General features: G+C 35.3%; 1 protein-coding gene across 1 annotated transcript in view; it reads right to left on the bottom strand.

Moving 5' to 3' along the window:
* LOC111003730 (zinc transporter ZIP11) overlaps window positions 1-25,397 on the bottom strand; it is a 53,572-nt gene that overhangs the window by 12,861 nt on the left and 15,314 nt on the right. The window contains exon 5 of the mRNA XM_022274395.2: window positions 7,726-7,824. Coding sequence (XP_022130087.1) covers window positions 7,726-7,824 — 99 coding nt within the window. The remainder of the gene's footprint in view (window positions 1-7,725; window positions 7,825-25,397) is intronic.

The raw sequence follows: 25,397 nt of genomic DNA, 5'->3' as shown, positions 1-25,397 counted from the left end.
AGCAGACAGCGCGCCGCCAAGAGAATGGGCCAGACTCTGAGGCACCGCAGCGACCAGCGACATCGCACACGCAACACATTTCGAAATAGACAACTTTCTCGGGTCCACTTGGCACCTGACGAAATCTATGACGAAAGGCGAGCTGCAGCTTTTAGCGGTGTCCGCATCGGCACATGCACCGTTCTAACAAAGACATCGTCAATTTATTTAACGGCCGGTACGTTCCAGATTCAATAATATGCCATTACTCAGCGATCAAACGTTCTCGGAATACAGCTGCATAAAGCTTAAGCAGATAAGGCAGCAGAGGATGATGAACCCATCATATAAGGTGTGTGTCGTGATGTTTGCGCGATGTGAGTCATGTGCTATGAGAAATGTTCAGTAGACGCATTGTCTACACAATGGTTAGCCGATACGCCTAATTTGATTATGTCATAATCGAATAAAAACTTTAGATTAATAAAAAATTACCCACGATTATATAACACGTACGATACATTTATATAAGTAGACATTACAGTCGCAATACAGAAATTTAGAAATTGTATGCTTTTATTGGAACTTTTGGTGATTTAATCATTTGTAAGTTTTATATAATAACGATTTGTACTTGCACTAAACGATGCTACGAGTAAAAGTTTCTTTCGCTTGACCAATCGTGGACAGTAGTATTTATTTATTAACAGTTGCAGTAATGCAGAAATATTACAATTAAATAAAAAACAGGGTAACCGGCGGCCTTATAACTCGAGTGATGTATTCCAGGCAACCACTGTGAGATTTTTTTAGATAACCTTATGAAGAAGTGCAAAACTACATGATACATAAACATATTAGTTACTAAGAAAAAGTCATGGAATAAAGTGGAGCAATTAAAACATAATTAAACAGTGATAAATATAAAAACAAATGTTATGTTTCATTTATACATTATTACTTATAGATATATTAAATCTATGGTCCTATACTAGACTATATTAAACATGAGCCCGTGAGAATCAAAGGGAGGCACCAATTCGTCATAAAATATGTTCGAAAACGGTCCATCTCCACGTCTCAATCTGAAAGTTTCCACGTACAAGACACATTGTTAAATATAAAATCTGGTTATATTACTTACACACAAATAAACTACAGAACTGAATTTGACCATCTCGATCTTTCGCCACGATTGAACCCCGATTAATGTTAAAATCGCATTTAAATTTGTCAAATGAAACCTTCATAAATGGAACTTCAAAACTATACAACCGCGCGCAACATATTATTTTAATATTGCGCTAAATTCCAATTAATTTAAATGACGAAAACATCTCAATATGAGAACACATGTTACAATAACATTGCTTTTCTGTGTCAACTCTTTCTCCTATTGGGGTTATTGGAAGTCACTTAAATTACTTATTTGACCCATCAACCGTCTCCCATAAGAAAGGAAATCCTATTCCCTCAACGTAAACTAGTAGAGCCAAGCTAAGAAGGTTCATTTGATAATTCAAAATTCAATGTTAGCTACATTTTGGTGATCAGTTAACTGATATTAATAAATGATTGGAATTAAATAGGTATTTTGTGATCTAATAGAATAATCTAAAAGAAACGGGTCAGCATAAAACAATTTTAGATACTTAATGAAGATATCAAGCGTGTTGGCTTAGTAGCGTGCGACTCTCATATCTGAGAAAGAGGTAAGGAGGTTCGATTCCCGGCTGTGCAATAGAATTTAAAACGTCATGAAGAAACCTTAGACTCAAAAAGTCGACGGCGTGTGTCAGGCACAGACGACGCATCCACTTGCCTATTAGATTGACAAATAATCATACAGATACAAAAATCTGAGGCGCAGACCTAAAATAGCGCCACTGATTCGTTGTAACGAAGATCTATACTGAAATTAAAATGAGGAAAGATTTGTGAGTATGTTTGTATCGAATTGGCTCAGTACTGGACCAACTTTAAAAATTCTTTCAACATTGGAAAACTACATTGTCAGTGATTAATATAGGCTATTTTAATTGCAATAAAAAATAAAGATATAGATTATTAATCTCAGATAACCTAAAATTGATGTAATTTATTCTGTCATCATTTTGTTAATATCCGTACACAAAGTACACTATTGCTAAATACATTATTATTTAGTTACGTCCGCATTGACTACGTTTATGCCAAAATTTTTAAAAAATAAACACCCATCTATGCGAAGCCGGAACGATAATTTATAATTATTTAGATACGAAGCGAAAATTGTCTACAAACAGGTAAATTTAAATAGAAATTTCATTCATTTAAGCAGACACTTTAAAATCTTATATGTATTAATGGCCTTCCTACCGTGGCTATGTTGTATTCACGATGCTTAGAGGGCACGCGAGATGGGTCGTTTGCGAATGTACTGCGGGAGTTCGCGACGGCGTTTCTTGTTCAGCCCGCATTCCTTACTCTTGCATTCCACAGAGCTACCTACTTAGCTTAGTACCGCTTAACTTAGTTAATTTATTTGAACCGTTCAAACTATAATGCCTCTTTTACGACGAAGGACTAAGATTGTTTTGGTGGCGGAAGATCACCTACTCGTTTGAAGTCACGTTACAATGGAGCATAGTATATTGATATTAATACTTGTCCTGTTTTACCGGGAATCGAATCTTTAACAAAAATAAAATACGTTTATTACGGAACATAAGATAGACAGCTATCGCTTATTCCACGTCATGAAATTTGAACCTGTAGGCATCCCTACCCATCGACAAAGAAGACAGAGGGTCTAGGCTGAGAGAAAAAACCGGCGAAAATAACTCTTGGTTCTCTTTTAAAAATGCAAATCATGAAATAAACCTTTATATTAAGCTTTGCATTATAATGCACTACATTGGTATGTGTTTCATATTGTTATATTACTTCGTTATATAATATGTTATATTTAGATAAATTGTAAATCCACAATTTATCAATTTCTTATTTTATTAAGAAACTGTAATATACGGGATATCAATGTTATAAATTTTACTTGATTCGATAATGTTTTTACTGTTTTCTTTAATTCAGGAACTATCGCTTAGTAGCGATAGTTCATCCATTAGACTATGTAATGTTTTAGTTTCGCTTACATATTGAATTGAACTCTATAGTCTGTTTTTTATAACATTGCCTGTTCGCATTTGATACGCTCTTTTCTTGAAGACCCCTTAGACGAATTGATTTGGAATTTTAATGTTAATTCCATGTAATGTACATAGACTTAACAAAAACTCTTTAAAGCGTTAGACAGTATTACAAACATCCTCAATAACGACAATTAAATAATAAGAAGTACTTTTTTAGTTGCCGATAGTAGTTAAAACTGTGTACGTTATTTTGTCGCTTTATTGTCCTAGCCCGTAATGAACTCGACTATCGACATCATACGTATCGAACATTCTAAGAAATATGTTCTTTTGTTAACAAATTGGGATTGCTTGAGCGTGATTTATCACGAAGATGCCTCAATACGGTAGATATGGATAAAATAAGTAAAATAAGAATAATTTAGGTGCAGCAAAAGACGTCAGGCGTAAATAACAGACTATACGCAATAACGATCATATTATAATATTTTTTTAATGTAATTACTAACACTAGTCTGAAATAAGCTTTTTAATAAAGATTTTTCATCGAATTTGTAACGTCAAAACGTGTTAAGCACATGTGTGTGATATATAGACTTTATTTCAGTTTGTATGTGATTTAAAAAAAATGTTTTAAGGTTACTATTTCCGAATTTACATTTTTTTTATCCAATAATCAAAAAAAAAAATCTAACAAAAAATACATGCAAAAAAATAAAATACTACGGAGAAATGCGACGTAAATTTGGCCCAAGGTTTATAAAAGCTTGCTAATGCAATGTAGGGTAGCGGAAGACAACCGCATACCAGCCAAGGAATTCTGCCTTCGACCGTCGACTGGCGAGACCAGTCGGTGTTAGTGAACTGTAGCTATTGCTTCTGTGAATTTATGTCGGTACAAATGACAGTTTGAAATATGCATATCTAACGTTTGTGGAGCAAGTACTTAAATATCAATTTGTATGAAAAATTTGTCTTTCATCTTCAGTACAAATATTTAATATTAAATAATTATATAAGTACTAGCTTTCTTTTCTCCTTTAGCCTACCTTTTTAGTACATTTTCTATGGAACATTTTGCTACCTTAGAGACTATTCGATTTTCCGTAATAAGACCTTTTTTGGTTTCCCTCTGATTTTTCTATATATAAACCACAGAGTTTAAGTTATTAGTTCTTAACTAACCAATAAAAAATAGGGGTTGGTCGTAGAAGGTAGATGAAAATTATGGGTTTTATGTATTTTTGTATGATGCACCGAAAAAAAATTGTCTAAAAAATTTTTTGGCGTTTGAAAGATAGATAGTAGCCAGTTCGTTCTCAGATTTACTGAATATGCATAAAAAGTTCATAAGATACAATCGATCCGTTTATGTTTCTTCCCATTGAACGATTCCTAATAAGTATGTTCTGTAGTTAATTTTAAAGTGAAGTAATTGTGAAGGTCGTAAAACAAGTGAATTAAGAGATGTGTGCCGTAAGAGTATGCATCACTTCCGGGGCTTACTTAAAAGCAGTGGGTATTAAATTTTCTTTTTGTTCGTAAAAATGTGTATCTAGTTTTAAAAAATATATAATATAATGGACAAAGCAATGTCCGCAAAAATGGAATATGTTTATCGCGTCAATTATGAATACTAGAAAGATAATTAAGTGGTTGCCTAGAAGAGAACGCTCAAAAGCAATAAGGCCTGCAATAGCTCTTTGTTGTATTAAATTATTTTAATTGTACTGTTTTACTGCAACTAAGTAAATAATGCCGTTAATTAATTTAATCACACCGATCATAATTGGTATAGTAATTTTCCCAAATCCTTCTAGAACGTTCTACACGTTTAATGAGGTAAACAGATAAGACAATCAATATGCCATTTCCACTACCTATTGTGAAGGGTGCTTTCACTCGGTCATCTAGGGTTGTCTACTTCAAGAAAATATAAATTCAATCAAATCACTTAATAGGTCAAATTTTGCTCTCATTTGTTGATCTTAAACGTTTTATAAGTACGTTAAATAGAAAAGATTTGTTTGTAACGAATCACTAACAAAAGATTTTCTTTCGAATGCATTATCGTAGAGTAATATATATAATACTTACAATAGACTCTCGATAATTTAACAAAGTTTAAATAACCACGAGTGAGAGGCAAAGCGGGAACATAATATAGTCAACTATATGTTCTATCTTCACATAATTTTTAACATTGTTAGTATGGAGTTTACTCTCCATTCTTCTCTATTTGGAACATTTTGGAAGGGGCAACTGAGTCGTTTTTTAAACTTGTAATTCTGACTTTCAGTGCCTATTTATTTATTAGTTCACACTTCGGCGCAGTAAAGAAAAACAAAAAAGGCAAAAACTAAACAACCAAATATGATGAGTAAAGCGCAAGAAGTGCAAAACCAATTGTTATATGAAAAAAAAATATAGCTTTTAAACTAAAGTAATACAAAAACAATAACCCAAACCGCTAATCACACGAATCTAATTGATACAAATGATTTGACTTTGACATTTGTTAAAAACAGAGTATTAAAACAAAAGCCGATCGCCGTAATCCTCTTTCAGGCTACGGCAAATACAAAAATTGTGTAAGTAGCAGCCCTATACTATGTCGGGTCGGCGCCATCGTTTCCGAGAACAGTGTGGAATGCGACTCTTTACAGCTTTTACCTATTCGGTAACATTTACAATGCGCGCACGTACCGCGTACGTCACTGTAACCTTTTGCACTGACAATTTGAGAATTCCTTTGTTGAAGGCGGTTAGGAATTTTAAATTTACTTCAACACTTGAATATTGGCTAGTGGCTAACGAAAAAAATATTATTTATTCAATACTAGCGACCCGCCCCGGCTTCGCACGGGTGCAATGCTGATACTAAATACACTACAGAAAATCTGTGAACGTTGTATATAAAAATGTGGGATATCCATAAGAGATAGACATATACCATCACGGACTTTTCTGTAGACCTTTTCAATGTGTACAATACTTAGTACATTATTTTGATAAAACTCGTAGGGTTCAGCCTGCGTTTGCAATGTAAGCGGAAAAAATGTAATTATTTACGACATCACATTAGAAACCTCAAAAATAACAGTACTTCTCCACGTATAAATGGATGTTATTATACATATAAACCTTCCTCTTGAATCACTCTATCTATTAAAAAAAACCGCATCAAAATCCGTTGCGCAGTTTCAAAGATTTAAGCATACAAAGGGACATAGGGACAGAGAAAGCGACTTTGTTTTATACTATGTAGTGACTAATAAGCAAATGCAAAAAGTTACTAAAATCTGAAATTGGAAGTAATATTTTTATTGTTCGTAACATTTATACAATAAATATGATGTGGTGAACTTGAATAAACATATACAACATTTGTATAAGGAAACTGTTTTTTTAAATATACCTTTAACATATATTATATAATATTACAGAAAAGAGTTAGATTTATGATGTAGTACAATATTATGCGTTGTTTGAAAATAACATAACATTAAACGCCACATAGTTTGAAAATCCACTTAAGGATAAAAACTTTATTTAATATTATAAGTAAATCACATAAAATGTTTACCAATTAGCCCGGAAATGTAATAAACATGTATGGAATATAATCCAGATTATAAAGTGGTGATACTTTTGACGTTTCGTTATGGGAAGTCTGTGGTAAATGAGTGGTTGGGGAATGGGGTCGGCCAGTCTGGCTGCGTTGGCATTCGTCCCAATGAGCATTCTCCAGGGTTCCCAATATTTTAAAATCAGTATTACTTCGCTGTTTTTATTACTTACACAAAAGCATATTTAGAAGAGTTTGATATCAATTATTTTTTCAGAACAAAACTGAAAAAATCTCTAAAATTGTCTTGAAACAATAGAAACGTTTAAATTTTTTTTAATTAAAGTCTAAAAAAATTAATTTTTAGTCCTATTATAATTAATTTCTCTTATTTAAGTTTGAGAAGTAAGTTGGAAACCCTGACTGGCCACTCTAGTGCTCACTAAATATTTCTATTTGAATAGCACTTAGAACATAAAAATATACCGTGGATTTCGGTTCTACCTAAATTTAAATATTATTTTAATAATTATATTATACTCCTATTTGTCTAACGCAAATAATTTGATAAGAATGGCTACATCTTAAGGCTTGAGGTTTCCGTGTCTGTTTTCGTGATCATCTTTTTCTGAATAGGCAAGTAGGTGATCAGCAATATATGAATTAGTAACAAAAAAACTGTACTACAAAAGTGTACTACTTGTGTGTATTTAAGTACACGCGTTAGAAGTTATACATATTTGGTGTAACAAGATAAAAATCTTTTCAAATCTTTAATAAAATGTTGACTATAGCTAACTTTTGGGTGTCGGTTTGTTGTGACGGTGTGCTGGCGCATCGTAAAAATTTACTCTCATGTTACTCCGCTGCAGTTGATAATTTTTTTTGTTTAGTTGTTCAAGTTTATTTTTTTCTTCATTATTTACGTAATTAAGAAATTTATAAGAATACCATTAATTTCATTTTATTTACGTAATAATAATATCAAATGTAATAATTCGATAACAAACCACCATTTTCAACTGTAAAATACGTTAAAAAGCTTACCAGAAGGCTCTCCATACTGAGAAGCCAGCTGACTGAAGAGGCAGGCTCACAGCTAGTCCTTCAGGGAAGTTCTGGATGCCAATGCCTAGCGCCAGGTTTCTGTAACAACATTTTTAATCAGTACCTATCAAAAGTAACCAATTTGTATATACTTTTACTTCATCGAAAAACCTTCAAAAAAATCACCAGCCACGGAAACTTAAAATAAACTCGTACCAAGTTTCTTCAAGTCGCCAAATAGACGTCAATTTTTTCAAGAATTCATCAAAAATTAATAAATGCCAGCATTCACTTCACGCGTATTAACTTAAAAATAGTATACAGACGTCAAACAATTTAATTTAATTTAATTAACTGGAATCGACCTTAGAACGAATCTTCCAAATATGTAGTTTAAATGTACAACGACACATAAGTGTTAAAGTCAAAGACACTATAATCTTAAAACGACACCAATATATTACATACATAACAAATATTATATTAAATATAGTTGTAATATTATTATATAAATATATTATACAACTCAAAGATGAGTATAAAGTTGCTTGTGCACACAACTTGAAGAGCTTAATATATTCAACCACCAAAGGCCAGAGATTTAAGGGAGTTCAAGTATTACGTCACGCAATTTTTGGAGATTGTTGACTCCCCCCCCCCCTGTAACGCGCCGTAACGTTCTTCTGTACCAAATAGTAAAACGTTTCAATACCACCCAGGTACATATTACTCCTTAAAGTGGCCTTAATTTATGGCCTTATGTGGTGTAAAGTATCGGAAAGTCGAAAATATCCCGATTCAATTCCCGGCCCGCATCGTAACGTTTTATCCCATCCCCCTCAAATTCGTTACGTAATATTGAACGCTCCCCAGGTCTTCAAAAATAAGTTATTGACATGCGTTAACGCCAAGTCTTACTTAGTCGAAGATGAGTTCACAAAGAATCGCAAGTATCGCAGGAATGTCACTTCATTCCGTTAGGGCGTTCCTCCTGAGCACCTGTCTTGATCTAGGAATGCTAACTGTACAGCCTTCGTCGCCGTTAACTAAAGGTCATTGCGTAAGATTATATCACCGATTTCTGTGCTGCAGTGTTATTCAGAATCGTTTTATTTTACAATGTTCTAGAATCGATTGATTCAAGTTCAACCTTTAAATTGTTGAGATATTCTGATGGTTTTAGGAAAAGCAAGTAGCCCTCTGCTGCAAATTATTTTTATTTCGTTAGATGTTACATAGAAAAATATAGTACCGCATTTGTTGTTTTACTTGGGGAGTAAAATTCGTTTTACAAATGAGCGCCACCGCCACTATATAGAACAACACTGAAGAAGGGTGAAGGAAAACATCGTGAGGAAACCGGCATGCCTTGAACCCAAAAAGACTAAAGATGAATCTACCACTTAACTGATACTTTAATTACATCACAATAACACAAAATAAAGATAAAGGATGTAAATGGGCAGTCTCACTCCTAAAGGCTGTTTCAGACGCACCAAACATAAATAAAAAATACAACATTCTAAACAACACAAAATTGCAGTCAGTGCAGTGTATTCCGCAATCAATTCCGATAAACATTACCAATTATGTATACTATCACTTTTTTATAAGTAGAACCGGGTGCAAACGGGCAGGAGGCTCACTAGATGTTAAGTGATACCCCGACTGCGTTGCCGGCCTTTTAGGAATTGGTACGCTAAGTCAAAGGTTCTATCACTCAAGAATGATGAAAATCGATCATGTATATACAAATTCAAAGGCATATAAGCACGATTAGTGTTTTACAGTAGCGAACCACAGAGCATAAACACCGCACAACTTTCTAGTACGCGTTAATGACTGTACCCATTGCAGGAAGCGACAACCAAAAATATTTGTACACAGCACCATAAACGGAATAAATACATTTCAGTGAGCATTGTTTCATACAATACTTAGCGATTCGATAAGGAGTGCTCAATGTTATAAGCTTCAAAGTCTTTTGCTCGAGTTACACGAAGCTAGTTTTTCAAGCTAGGATAGCAAGCTAGTACTGTCCTGGCTTGCTGACTTGGCTTGGTACATGCCAGTTCTGTTTACATGTGGCTAGGATTATTTTCTTATCCGGTACACTCTTGACAGAGCGGTCGTGATAGTTATGTAGTAGTGGTAATAGAAGGGGCAGCTGTGATGCGCTTCACGATGTTCCGCCATCTTTGCCTGTTAGAGGTCATCCTCCTACTTTTCCTTTTGTGACCTGCCGCGCTATCTAGTGCCTTCAACCTTCCCCTGGACGACAAAGCGTTCTATGGACTAATCACCACGCCGAGATACGTGTCCGAAGAATGTAAGGATGCGAGATTGTACTGTTGAAAACCGAGTTCTTGAAGTATCGAGACGTTTGTACGAAATATTTCTTTGATGATTTGCTTTTTTAAAAGAGTACCGAGTTTTTTTACGCCGGTTCTTTCTCTCGGCCTACACCCTCTGTCTTATTTGCCGATGAGTAGGTATGCCTACAGGTTCGAATTTAATGACGTGGAATAAGTAATACCTTGATGATCTTATACAATAATTTAATGTGTTGTTTATAATACAATATGAATGTCCTTGTGGTTTAAATTATCATTTATTTAAAACACAATAGTAAAGTTAACACAATTGAATGAAAAGGAGAGCAACTTGCCTTATCGCTTTCGAGCGATATCTTCCAGGAAACTAAGAGAAAAAAAAATAGATTATACCTAACAAGAAATGCAAAAATACATCAGACAAAGTTATTTAGACAAAACTAATCAATTAAAAGAGTGATCAGGAGAATATTTAAAAGTGCACATGATAATTTTTGAGTTCGGTTATAGACAAAAATATGAGATTCTTAAAACAATTGATTAGGTACAATTTGTATAAAATTCAAAAAGTTTCTATAGATATCAATATTCAGGCTCAATTATACAGTTGCCTTAGTCTAGCCAAAGGGTCTCCTTATATACTATATTACAACAAACCATTATTATTTAATTTAAAGACAGCAACAAAAATCTAAGTTGCGTTACATAAAACAGTTTTATATCCTTTAAAAAGTTTAGTATCATTAGTTGATTTTTCTATTTACAGCAGTGTCATCGATTTAGCAACGAATTATCGTACTCTGTAACCTATTATGTCAACAATCTATAGAAATTTTGTAAGTGAGCGGTGTAACGTTGACTCCGGATACATCCGAATTCCAATTACATCACAGACGAGACCATTTCACTTTCCGACCTACCCGGAAGTGAATTCCTAAGCCCGAGCATACAGCGCGCCCGATATCCGAACCGCGCACGCCATTTTGAACCTCAAAACCAGCCACACAGGGTTCACACGCCACATTCCGCGAAAACTGTCGACCGAACACAAAATACCAAAGCGGATGTGAATGTTCGCGATATTCACTCAAAAAGTGACTTAGTTTTCGAGTGGCAGAGTGTAGATTATTTTGTATACGGGCATCGCGAAAGTAGTACCAACTTTCACGGCGCGGAGGGCGCGGGGTTTTGACGCGACGGCTCATTGACGACACCGTAACCCACATACCACAGCTCCATTCATGCCGCGCTCAGGACTCCGGGCCCCGAACATAACACTTGACAGAACCGAAATTTCCATCAGTCACAATCTAAGTAGTGCAATATCAAAACATTATGAACTTACAACTCTCTAAGTCAAACTTAGGTATACTGAGTAGCTGACATAGCCACAGTAACATATGAACCAGGGAAATAAACATCTTTCTATTCTATTCTAAGGAGCGAGCTACGCGCGAGACGCATACACTTGTTCAATTAGTACCATCATGTACCTGAACAAATACCAGGATGTTTTGAATCAATATACATACTAACGCGTGCATCTCGGAGTCATAGTGACGATTCTGAATTATTCAAAACGAATTGCATTAATAACAATGTAGGTACGAGAATTAAGCACAACTTTCCAGCATGTTTCGTAGTTGTGTGACGAGTGTATTTACCGTATAGAATGTGATAGATTAATTGGTAACTGGTATTGCGAGGTGAGTGCGCTGTAGGTATCGCGGATTGCAGGCGACGGCTCGGGGGCGCGCGGGGAGAGGGGCCTGGCTGCCAGACAGCGGGGCTCCGTTGGGAGACCAACAGCCTCTTGAGTCTTGCATAGTTGAGAATCTACTCGACCACTGCTCCACTTCGCATAAACATTGCATATTTTATTCGGCGAATGATGTTTTTAATGTTGCGATATCGTTTCATAATCGTACTGAAATCGTCTTTATTAATGTTTCTAAACGATATTGGTTTATTTCGAAATACAAAAGACGACAGACTTGACGTCCACGGTACAAAATACTTCGTACAAACCATCGCAGGTACTAACTAAATCGTTTGAGACTTTTCACTAAAGTTAATACAATGTACACAAATACGGCTTTGCTTCACGTTCACAGAACATAATAAGGAGAATTCAAAGACGATGATACAATCAATTTTATAAATACCCCAAATTCAACTTTTTCACATCCCACCAGAACGACAGAACAAAATAATATATTAATAATTTCTAAATGAATTATGCAACTGACATTCCATCAGTGTTTTTCTCACATATACTGATTTATTCGGTGAACTGATTAACCAAATAACTCAGATGAAAGATACGAAGGGCAAAGCTAAAACAAAACTAGCCCTACGAAGTGCAGCAAGATCGGCGTCGGCGCCGAGCGCGTCACACGACCGCATTCCATGGCGCCTCCATTCATGGGGCGCGAGCGAGAGGCTGCAATGGGACCTTTGGTATGAACGAGAAGGGAAATCGAGCGCCGTTAACCTGTAAGAATGCAATTCGTAAGCACGGATTCGATGCTCGCTACGTTCCGATGCCCGTCATAGACGTCCCGATCGCGCAAAGCGAAATTCCTCTGCGGGCGCATATCAGCCGATGCGTTTGTTTGCATACTGCCGGTGTGATTTGATCGATCGCCCGTTTCCTGTGAGAAACACAGGTTGTTTATCGAGACAGGTGGAATTGTGACCGTTGAATTTGTGATATTGTTTCACTTTTAAAGTCCATGGTTACCGTAGACATGGACTCTTAAGACAAAACGATTTTCTAACGGTCGTATACAACTCGTCCTTCAGTACAACTTCAACACACATGTAAAACTCCAAAGTTCATCAGTTTTGCCAATTTGAATTTAAGCTCTTAAAGAGTTCTTCTACAGGTGGATAGATCTAGGAGTCCGGCTAGTCTTACATGACACATCTGGCATCCTAACATATATCGTCATACATACTGTAGGGCGCATAAAGTACAAACTTCTATTAGCCAGTAAGAGGAATGTGGTTGGACATGAAGGCGGCAAGCTTTAAACAGGTTAATATTACTCAATCTCATGTTAACGTATACGCTAACATATCCTTTAAATTAACTTTGAGTTTCTTCAACTGAAATATAAGACGTTCGATTCATATCCGCTCATAAGTATGCCGCTCACATGCAAGAAGAGAATCGTATAAGATTTCTGCTTAAACTTGAAAGTTTATATGAAAGCCTTACTACGTACTCGTTAAGGAAGTGTTAACAATTACTTAAGCCATGTAAATAGCATGCAATTAATCAAATCGGAGTCAGAACTACTAAGAACTAACCCAGCTTAAATAGTTTTGCAACGATAGTGTATTTTTCATAAGTGATAATTTAATTACCGACTCAGAGTACAGCATCACGAATTATTCAATTAGACCTGAAGGATAATAAGAAATTAATCAATACATAAATGTCTATATATTTGAATACCTAGATTTGTATATCTGTAAAGTAAGAATTATATTTCTTAGATTCGATTCTTTAGATTATTGATTATCTATTACGTGTTAACTGATGTTTCATTTAATTTGTTTGTTAGTCTCTGGAAAATACGCTAGTTTTGGCTTGTCATTTAAATTTTAATTCGAAGATTTTTTGTTAGAAAATTGCTTGCAAATGAAATAAATATGATAAAAGTGACTGTTTTCAAGTAAAATAAACTCAAAATATTGTGTATTTAAATACATTTTGCAGCAACACTTTTGAGTTTCGTTTATATATAATTATAGACAAACCAATTGTCATTTGCACTAATATGTATTGTAAAGAGGTAAAATTTGATTGTTTGCAATAAATACACTCCAAAACTACTGAATCTAAAATAATTATTTCACAATTATTGATCTTGCATAGAGATTTTATGTGTATTTAATAATTTTAAATACATTCTACCGCCTTCTTTATCTATCCCTGATAATTTTACCCAAACTGTAAAATACTAATAAAATCCCCATATAGCGTACGCTCGGGAAACGATTGTCAAATTGTTAGAGCAAAGTTTTATAGAAGGCATCAATAGCAAACGACAATAACAAAGCAATAGTAACATTCCAAGTACAAAGAAACAAATCAGTTTCAATTCAGCCGTCCGAAGCCGGGACTGTTTAGATTATAGAGAGAAATTTCATAGCAATTGTTTCTTAATTGTATTTTTTGTTTAAAAAAATTGGAGTTTAGCCAAAATTGACATAATAAAGATGTAAACAAAGCCGCATTCTGATTAAAAATAGGGTTAAATCGCTAAGGTCGTCCTGTCTGCACGCGATTCAAATGACTCATTACAATGTCTGTGATATGTATTTTTGGATGTGAAACATTTAAATAACACAAAATTTTTCGACATTTATAAATAAATGTGTATCATGTCTATACATATCAGATAGAAACCAGGCCGATAAAAATACACAATTTCCAATTGCATACTTTGCTACTAAGTTTTTAAGATGGTGTGAATGCGGTCATGATGAAAGATAAAAAAGGAAAAAAAGATACTACTTAAAAAATTTAAAAAAAAATTACAAGCTTACTGAGGTGGGTGAGGTCTCAGAAAGGTTTTTGTGGAGAGGAATTCGAATAAATCTCATTTATTTTTTTGTAATTATCAACGAGAACAGTCTCTATGTACAGTATTGCAAAATGTTTCATATGTTGGTATGTAGCTACATAAAAAGTAGGCTATGTTAAAAATCATATTAAGGCTAAGTTTGGGGGGGCAGTTAATAATAAAATTAAAAATTGGACTATCGCACTATTTGTTGAACAAACTTTTTAATACTGAAAAGGTTATGGTATCAATTTCCTATAATGTCATAATCCATGGAAGACATTAAGAAGCACCAGTAAATTACATGGTTCCCCCATCTTTACGCAATGCCAAGAGATCAAGCCGGTCGGAAAGAAGAATTGGTCGTCGACGATTCGAACCGCCCAAATGAAATTCAGAAAGGATTTTATCACAAACTTTAACTCCCATAAGTCAAAATCTAGAACATATTTACGTACTTAGTCATCACCTTAAAATGTATCAGCGATATTGATAATAAGCATGCAAATTACTATGATATCACATATGACGGATCAAACTACAGATTCTAAGTACGGTATGTATGACAGCGCATTCTAGGCGCCTTGGCGGATTTCCTCCGGTATAGCTGCAAGTTTATGTGATGACTAGGTATTAATCACGATCTACCTGCACTAAACAATATGAGTCACGACGGGACAATCCATACTTTACCATAAAAGGTAAAGCGAATCGATAATTAACTAGTTTCATTAATAAAACATATCGTAAGAAATATAATTAAGTCCATTTGAAGTTTATATTACAAATGTATGAAATTGAAACGATATACTATAGATAACGTTCCTTATGGCGCCTATATTATCTGTTGATCTTAGATTCGATTACCGGCGTAAAAATTATAATCACTTTAATAGTACATTTAGGATGTAATGGGGCTTCATATAACAGTGCGTATACAATGTTTGGTTGTGCATGTGTGGACTGTTTTTACCCCACGATGTGCAAGAGTTCTGTATCTCTGGTAAGGCAAGTGCGGTGGAGCCCTACCAGCATGCGTTAATAGCGAGAAGGCTGAATTGTCCTTGGATTGGATTGTATGGAAAAGGTTGGAGGACGCCTTTGATTCAAGCAGATCTGCAGAAATCAAGCAAGATCAAAATATTAGAATGTTTTTTTTTAAATCTAATATCTAACTTAATATAATGATCTTTGTTTATATATGTACCTATGTCGAATGAATAAAAGGCTATATTATTATTATATTAATCATAATAGCGCCATACACATTCCACGTAGATCGTAAAGTGACACGTGCAAAAATGCCGCAGCAGTTACTCACCCATTCATCAACGCAGTCAAGGGCGGAGCGAACCTTCACTCGCATTAGGTACCAACTTTAGCTTAACTTCGCCCGCGTGAATTTTGTGCGTGCAAGAATATTTGATTACCTGATGTTTAATGATACGACCGCCCATGGACACTTACAGAAGGCTCTCAACTCTGCCTTAAAACGCTTGGTTCTGGAACGACGCACGTCGGATAATCGTTATAGGTACTAGTATTATTAAGAGGAAAGATTTGTATGTAAGTATGTTTGTAACGAATTGGCTCAAAAAGTAATGGACCGATTTTTAAAGTTCTTTCACCGTTCGAATGCTACATTATCACTGATAGGTATTTGAATTGCAAGAAAAAATAGGAATACTAAAATTACAATAATGTAACCCATGGTGTTAAAAAATGCCAATAAGATATGTTTTATCGCATGCGCTGCGAAAACGATTGATGATAGAAAAAAAAAATTCCATAATATAAAAGAACATGTGGATATCTACAAAAATGATTGAAAAATGTCCATCCGTGAGAAGCCAGGTCTAGCGGTTAGTATTTCTATAAAATCATAATGAATTATGTACCTAAACCATATTTAAGAATCACACATTCTGTTGGAGAAACTCTATATAAATACCTGTCACCGGAAAATAACAAGATCCGTAAGTTTATCAATTTACTAGGAAGTTTATAAACTTTCGTAAGATTCTAAACGGGAGATAAATTGTAATATTTTACGTCCACATTTTCGTAAATTGATAAACTTACTGAACTCACTCGTAAAATAATACGTAAGCAGTAACCAAACGCTACGCGCGATCTGATTGGTTGGCGGTCACGTGTCACTTCTCCTTCCTCGCGGCCGCCATTGCTGGCCACGGAACATAAACAAACCGGTTTGCTCGTGCGTTTTTATTAGTTTTGAATGTTGAACTGTGTTGCAACTGTGAAAAATAGCTTTATTTTGTTAAGATTATCTAGCAGTACCCATAATGAGTGACTTACAAGCTGCGGACACCCAAAATGAAGGAGATAGTGTGGTAAATGCTAGAACATTTGTTGACGAAGTAAAATTTAACACAGAGCTAAGAAAGTTTTATAGTGGGCATAACCAAAATAGTAAGAAATCGGAATGGACACACGAAAAAATTAAAAATGTTATTAAAATGATAGAAAATTATAATAAAGCTAAAGTTTTGGGACGTCGGCCCACAGACAAAGAATACTATCACGCCAAAAAGTATGACGTAATGACTTTTAGTGACGAAAAAGTTTTGATATTAAAAAGGAAATCTCAGCAGGATCCAGTGATACAAGTAGTTCCAAGCAGTAAGTACTACCAAACAATCCTTGATGCGCATGTTGCTACAGGTCACGGAAGGCGTGACAAAATTATTTACGACTTGAAAGACATGCCATAAATATTTTTCTTCAATTGTGCAAAACTTGCCTTTCCAAGAAAAGTTTTCCTAAAACTGGGATAGTCGTGAAAACACTAATTACAGATGACTTTAATAGAAGAGGACAGGTATAGGTGGCATCATGTAAGAAGAGCGCTGGCGGTCAAGCTGCGCAGTAGATGATTTATCGATCTATTTGGTGGCATGAGGTGCGGCGCGGGGCGGGCGGGTGACGCGCCGCTTGCTTGCCGGTGCGCTATTGGTTCGTCAGTTAACCTTTGCTTCCCGCGCTGTGTTCACGTTACGTTTGTTCTCAAAGTACTACCGCACACAAAAGTTTTTTTTAATTACGAAATGATTTTTCACAGAAAAGTGAGAAAAATGATTTATGATGTATATTGTTCTATGTCCTCATCTGGATTTCACGTCACCCATGACGATTTAATGGAAGGATGTTTAATGTTTTTATTTTTTTAAACATTCTAGATTAAACATTTTAAATTGCATTCAACATGTTTTAGTTCTATTTTCTATTCCATATATCAATGTACCTAGCATTAATCAATATACGAAACGGCGAGCAAAAAGATCGTTAAAAAATAAAACAATAAGCCTAGTATAGTACTTGCGTGCGCGAGTGTTCCCGTGCGCAAAGTTACCCTCTCCACTTTCTCCCAGCGCTCTTTTTACGTGACGCGGCCTGTAGATCTGGTGGATTTTCAATCATCTCCAGATGGAGAGTACAAATGGATGTTACAGTACCAAGATCATTTGACCAAATTTTGTTTTTTGCGGCCACTCGAAAGCAAAGAAGCGAAAGAAGTAGCAATTGAAATTTTAAAGATATTTTTAGAAGTTGGTTGTCCCAATATTCTCCAAAGCGACAATGGACGTGAGTTTACGGCATCAATATTGAAAGAAATTGTGAGCTTATGGCCAGCATGCAAAATTGTTAATGGAAGACCTAGATATCCCCAAAGCCAGGGAAGTGTAGAACGTTCAAACCAAGATGTGAAAAATATGATTCGTGCTTGGATGGTGGATAATAATTCCAATCAATGGTCGATAGGTTGTTACTTTGCTCAGTTCCAAAAAAATTCATCATACCATTCTACGATTGGCAGGACACCGTTTAAAGCCCTGTTTGGAGATGATCCAAGATGCGGTCTAACTTCTACATATTTGTCCAAGAATATAATTTCTCAACTTGAAATGGAAGAGGATTTAGAGACGTTTTTAAAATCTGTAAATGACAACGAACATAAGACCGTCAATGACGATGGAAATATAACTTCAGATAAAGAAAACCTTTGTAAAACTCTTGATATTGCCACAGAGTCAATTATTACGACAGATAATATTTCTGAAACTGAGCAAGTCAAAGTACTTGTAGTTGACAGTGAAAGCACGGGCGCAAACACAAACAATATTTGGCAAGACCTTGACAACATTGCAAATGGAATTGAGACTCCTCAAAAAATTGTCGAATCAGATACGTTGCTTTGTCACATGTGCAACAATGAATCATCTGGGGCTCATACATGTATTAAATGTCAACGTATCACACACGTTATCTGTGGAGAACCAACAGAAAATAATGACGAAGGTTATGGTTCGCAGTTAATATGTAAATTGTGCACAAACGAAATAAACATTTTGAGGGAAAGGAAGGAATCGCACTTAAATTTAAAAAGAGCAGCAGAAAAAATGATAGCACATTCTTCTAAAAAGTTCAAAAATATTGATGTTGGTGCTACTGTATTAGTCGAAGTACCGAGAGTAGATAGGGGGCCTCTAGATAGCAAGAATGTAGTCGGCAAAGTAATAGAGAAAAAGAATGAACTTTACAAAGTTGGCACTTCGTTCGGCATCATTAATGACTGGTTGCCTCGAAACGCTGTCCTTTCAACCCCAGGAGAAATTTTGAATGAAACTCTTCCTGAGGTACAATTTGTACTATTATTCCTACTTATATAAACTTGACTTCCTATTTTTTATGTTCTTTAAGTATGTGTTTTTATTTACAGACTAAGTTACCATGAAGAAAAATATCTGCGATGTCTTCTACATTTGGCGGGCAAGGAATAAAGCAATGCAACTGCAAAAAATATTCTAAGGGACAGTGTTTATCAAATAAGTGCAATTGTAAAAAAGCTAATATATTGTGCAATTCAAGGTGCCATAAATCTTTGACTTGTGCCAATAAGTAGATAATTGGTAATAAGTACTTATATAATTTTTACTTATTTTTACTATATGTTTTTTAAGTCATGGTAAGACTGAATTGAATAATTACGAACGAGTTACTAATTATTGAATTATTTAACTACGACTGAGTAGGTGTGTATGACACGGACGAAAAAGCCATAATTCTTTTAGTTTTTTTTTTTTTGCAAAAACTGGTATGTTTTATATTTTTTTGATAATAAATGCCTTTCGTATTACACAATTTCTGTCGTTTTATTTAAATAGAGCAAAGTAGTGTTCATTAGTGTGTTAACTTATTTAACAGTTACTTGCTAAAATACAGGAATACTCTTATTGAAACTGATAATAGAAAACTGAACTCACTACATCCGTGCCAGAGAGGAACCAGGCATTGTTGCTTCCAATTTATAGTTTGTCAAGTCTGATTATTCCAAAGTCTATGGACACAAGCATTGCCACTATGAACATTGACCAATCAGAGAGCAGTGTGTTATTTTACGTATTTCAAAACTCGTATATTTAAAAGAGTTTCTGTGATTGGTCGAACCATATAAAATCTTACGAATAGATATTCGTAAGTTTATAAATTTACCGTATGACGTCGGAAATTGATAAATTTACGAAAATGTGGACGTAAAATATTACAATTTATCTCCCGTTTAGAATCTTACGAAAGTTTATAAACTTCCTAGTAAATTGATAAACTTACGGATCTTGTTATTTTCCGGTGACATCCCTTTGGTAGTTTTTGAGTTCGCGTTCATTCAGACACGCAGACGCGGCGAGCACGACTTAATTTTAAAATATGTATGTACAAAGGTTAGTTGGTAAGTTCTGGTTAAGACTTTATAAAGGCTCCCGATTCCCTTCTCAATAAATTTGTCATGAGTTTTCCGCCTTGGTGTGACATATTGGGTGACAATATGGTCACATAAATACTTCAATGACTGACCCGTTATTGACTACAACGAATTTAAAATTCGAACAGCATTTAAACAAATTGATCAACGACTCCTCGTTTATTTTATTTTTTTTAAGTTTTCTACCAAATGGTTTTTCCCATTACTGCAATTGAATAAATCGGCATCAATGACGTATGAATATGCACTGACGTGCCAGGCGCCTGCGGTGGCGGACATTTATGCAATCAATTCTTTTGAAACGATTTACGTATGTTCCTATTAAAAAGGAAATGCACTTTGTCGTCAGTCCCGACGTATTTAACATATTCAGTTGCACGACTGACATTCCAATTCTATATTCAAAATACTACAATTTTAATAAACAAAAGATCATAAAAGTAATAGTCTAAGATCCGGGATTAAAAAAATATACCCTCATCTGTTATTTAGATGAAACATTTTTTATAAGTTGATTTCAATATCATGAAGTTATAAAAACAACCTCTGCCATCATAAGCCTGCTGCAATTAATAGTAATTAATTAATTAACAACTAATTTATTTTTATTTTTTACTTTCTCATGTTAGTTACATGTAGTAAGTTACGCCATTTATTATTGTACTTAGATCTTTTTATTAACATGTGAGGGAAATAAGCTACATTTATTTACCTTTTCTCACCTGGCTGCAGGTAAGTATAGCAATCATAGAGATGGGTGTCTACTACAATGAGGTATATAATATAAAATATTGACGGTTTTAATTTACAACAACTTTTTAACAACGGTTTTAACTTAACAGCATATCATAGACAGGCGAGTCTGTATACGGAGTTGGGCCAGTATTGATGCGCTTCAAACCAATTCCCGCGATAATGAGACGAAACTGAATACTACGATACTGAATTCCGCCAGCTTCGGTAAGGTTAAAAATCCTTTTACAAGCGCTTCTCCTCTCTATCTATCTCCTATATTCGAGTATATATCTCTCACATCCTAAAAATAACGATTAAAGCAACAAACACAAAAAATATTTAGAATATTTTTATAAAGGTCAATTCAGTCTGAAAAGGCAATGCGTTTTCACCATAAGTATGAACTCGAAGACAAGATGAGTCATTAGCGCCGTTCGTCCGGCGTTGGCGCACAGGAAATCGTAAAAGCGCATCTAGAGCACATCATCCGGAAACGCGTTTTCCGGCATACCGTGCCTTGCTTCCTAATATCCTTTGCTTTATCCGTATAGTGAACTCCTCTATTTTGGGAACGGAACTATGAATGCGGAACACATACTATTTAAGTCTTGAGTACTGGATCGAAGATGTTTTCATATCGGCGAACATAAATCGCAAGAAACTCTCCAATTAATACACCATTATGACATTGCACAGAGTTTATACGTGGGTACTCTGGGCTCGGCTGAGAGTTGAGTCTTCATTGTAAGACACAGTACCGATTCTTCAATCCAAATAGTTGTTTGTACTTGTTTTCGCTGTTCGCGTCCGCATGTTGTAGGGACGGGACCGCTTTACGTATTTTTGTACGTACCTACTTCAATTTGTTTGTTGTATCATCTGATAAAAAACTTTTCAAAATTCTTATCCTACGTTAGTAGAAAAAACGACACTCACAAAAGAAAAAAGGTATTTAATGCAGCGAAGGTTGTATTATAACGCATTATCTAGTTAAATATGGTTTATTTAAATATCACAAAAAACCTAAAATGTTGACTATCATAACTTCAGGGTGTCGGTTTTTTGAGACGGTGTGCGCGCGCATCGAAAAAATTTGCTTTTATATTTTTTCCGTAATGTGCCAAAAGACGTAGAACTTCATAAATTTATTTATTTATTTATTTACACTTCGTTGCTAGAAAGAAACATAAATAACACAATATATATAAATTACAAGGGATGCAACGGGCGGCCTTATCGCTAACAAGCGATCTCTTCCAGGCAACCCTAGTAAGAAAAGAAAACAATAAATAAAAAAATAAAAAAATGATGAGTGCAAGAAGTGCATAACCAGAAGTTCATGATAATCCAATTCAAATTTACATGAAAATAACAACATTACCATTACAACGCGGTACTTACTTCAATCCATAAGACCTGTTATTTTAAACAATTGAATGTCGCACAAAACCTTGAATTGGGGTAATTTTATCTTCACAGAGTATTGTGCCGTGTTTATATAGTTAGTGTGCACAAGGCTGTTTAAAATGCTAAGACGAAATTCTCCATACATACACAATAAAAAAAAAATAAGAATGCTTTAAAATTTTTGCCGATTCTGGATACGTCAAAAAGGAAGATTTTTGTTTTACACATGTTTGTAAATAGCCGCAACCATACACCATGTTACACATGACATCTTAAGTAATTATAATTCGTTAATAAAAAAAATTAAAATCCAAGTCTTTCTCCTCAGCAGAAGGCATTTGGACTATGTATTTGCGTGTTGTTCTCGTGGGAAAAACACGCAAATACAGTCGAAATAAATAACATCACCGCATACAAGAATTCAACTCCAACGGCCACAAGTAGAACCCGTTCACGAGTATAACACATGACCAGCCAACCCCCCCTCTCCATATTTAAGGGAGAGAGATAGCCCGAGATTCAGAAACGAGACTTAGCGAGACTATGACTCCCGTAATACATTTAACACATATTCAGGCGTACCATAGAAATGTTATCGCTATTTCTAACACGCAAGTAGACACAAGTTAAACAAAAAATATTCTTCAACCTAATGCTAATAAATAAATAAATAATATGTGAAAAAGCCGCTATAAATCGATTCAATTCCATCTATACCAATATTATACAGAGGAAAGATTTGTATGTACGTATTTGTAACGAATTGGCTGAAAAAGTAATGGACCGATTTTAAAAATTCTTTCGCCATTTGAATGCTACATGATTAATATAGGCTATGTAAATAGTAAGAACAGTAAGGATCCCTACTAAAACTATCATAATATTACCCAAGGTAAAAGATAAAAATGCCTATAACATCTTTCACCGCATGTGCTGCCAAAACTTTTCATCATAGAATGATCCACAATATTAAAGAACATATCAATACATATCTACAATATAAAAAAAACAATAAATGTCCACACAGGCATACAGTTGCGCATTCCAATAGCTAGTTAGTGCACGTGGTGCATTCCAAAGGGGTCACCATGAGGTGAGCGTAAGAACAAGTGCATTTGTAAATACGGCGCCTAACGCGATAATAAAAACCTTTTTCCCCAATTCACAGAAAATTTTTCACCGACTCTTACACAACGCAAACTCACTTCTCGTTGCCATGGTTACTTTAACATGCAATTAACGTCGTAAGTTGTCTATTTGTCAATGTTATGGTCATTATTTAGAGTGCATAAAACAAATATATATGGTCGCTTGACGCAATATAATAAAGACTATCTTTTTCCCCAATTCACTTCTACTTTTTTCTGCTTCATGCTATTATACGACGTGAACTTAATTCAGCATTCGTTACAATGATTACCAATCTTTAGACATGCAATTAACGTCGCAAGTTGTCAATTCACTTGACAATTCTTTTCGTCAAAGAATAGATACATTATATAAGATAAATAGAGCATTTTATCTCTTACAAATAAAAGCCTCAAAAATAATATCCCTCAATGTATAAATTGGCATACTCGTATGCGGTATAGGAATTAGGCGGCCAAGCCATCCTGTTGGGAAAGCAGAAAGTCGGCATGCAGTCGCGAGGCGGGAGAGGGGCAAAGGAGGAATGCGACCGGACAGAGCCTCGCCCCTCCCCCCCCCCCCAACCTCCCAACATTTATTTAATCACTCGACACTTATCAATGCTCGTGTTTCGCAAATTTTGATAGTCGAATCAAATTTGACGTTATAACTTACGTAATTACATACGCAGACTCCGTTGTCAAGTAGATTTTTCAACACCTAAAAAAGGGATGATTTAACTAGCTTAACTTAGCGAAAATCTACAGGAATATTTATGTTGCATTTTCGTACTTATATGTGTTAATTAAGTAATAGATTTTAATATGTATGTTAAAAAGAAATATTGACCACTAGATATTTTGGACTGACTTACTTAGTACCTACAAATAAAACTAACCACGCCACGCAATTCATAAACCCAAAAAGTCCACAGTGATAGCAAATTGCTCCTCTCAACATGGAATACAAAATCGGAAAATCGGCTTAAATCTGAGTAATATTCCTGAATCGTAAATTACAAGCGCGATCGGCGCCGGCGCCGCGAGGGAGCTTGTTACGATATTTGAACAAATTCCCGCCGGTGTTAATCTGCATAATCAGAGCGGCGGGCACAAAGCGGCGAGGGCCATTATATTCGGTGCGCGGGCGCCACCCCCCGACCACCTTCAGGCAACTGAGCCTCTATCATTACCTGGAACTTCAGTTTTATCACATTAACAAACGTCCTGAGTCCATTAAGCTTAAATCCCTCTGATCTTTTTTGGATCATTTCGCGAGCGGCAATTTCTAATCACGCGATTTTTTGGAGCTCTAGTATTATAAAGCTAGTGAGACGATACGACTCGAGAAAGCAGCATATTCCCAAAAAATCTTTTTTGGATCATTTCGCGAGCCGCAATTTCTAATCACCCGATTTTTGGAGCTCTGGTATGCCAATAATGCTAGTGAGACGATACTACCCGAGAAAGCAGCATATTCCCAAAAAATCTTTTTTGGAACATTTCGCGAGCGGCAATTTCTAATCACGCGATTTTTGGAGCTCTGGTATGCCAATAATGCTAGTGAGACGATACTACCCGAGAAAGCAGCATATTCCCAAAAAATCTTTTTTGGAACATTTCGCGAGCGGCAATTTCTAATCACGCGATTTTTGGAGCTCTGGTATGCCAATAATGCTAGTGAGACGATACTACCCGAGAAAGCAGCATA

Source organism: Pieris rapae, chromosome 13 (genome assembly GCF_905147795.1).
Source record: "Pieris rapae chromosome 13, ilPieRapa1.1, whole genome shotgun sequence".
NCBI lineage: Eukaryota > Metazoa > Arthropoda > Insecta > Lepidoptera > Pieridae > Pieris > Pieris rapae.
Note: the sequence above shows the minus strand (reverse complement) of the source record. Positions and strands in the feature narration are given on the sequence as shown.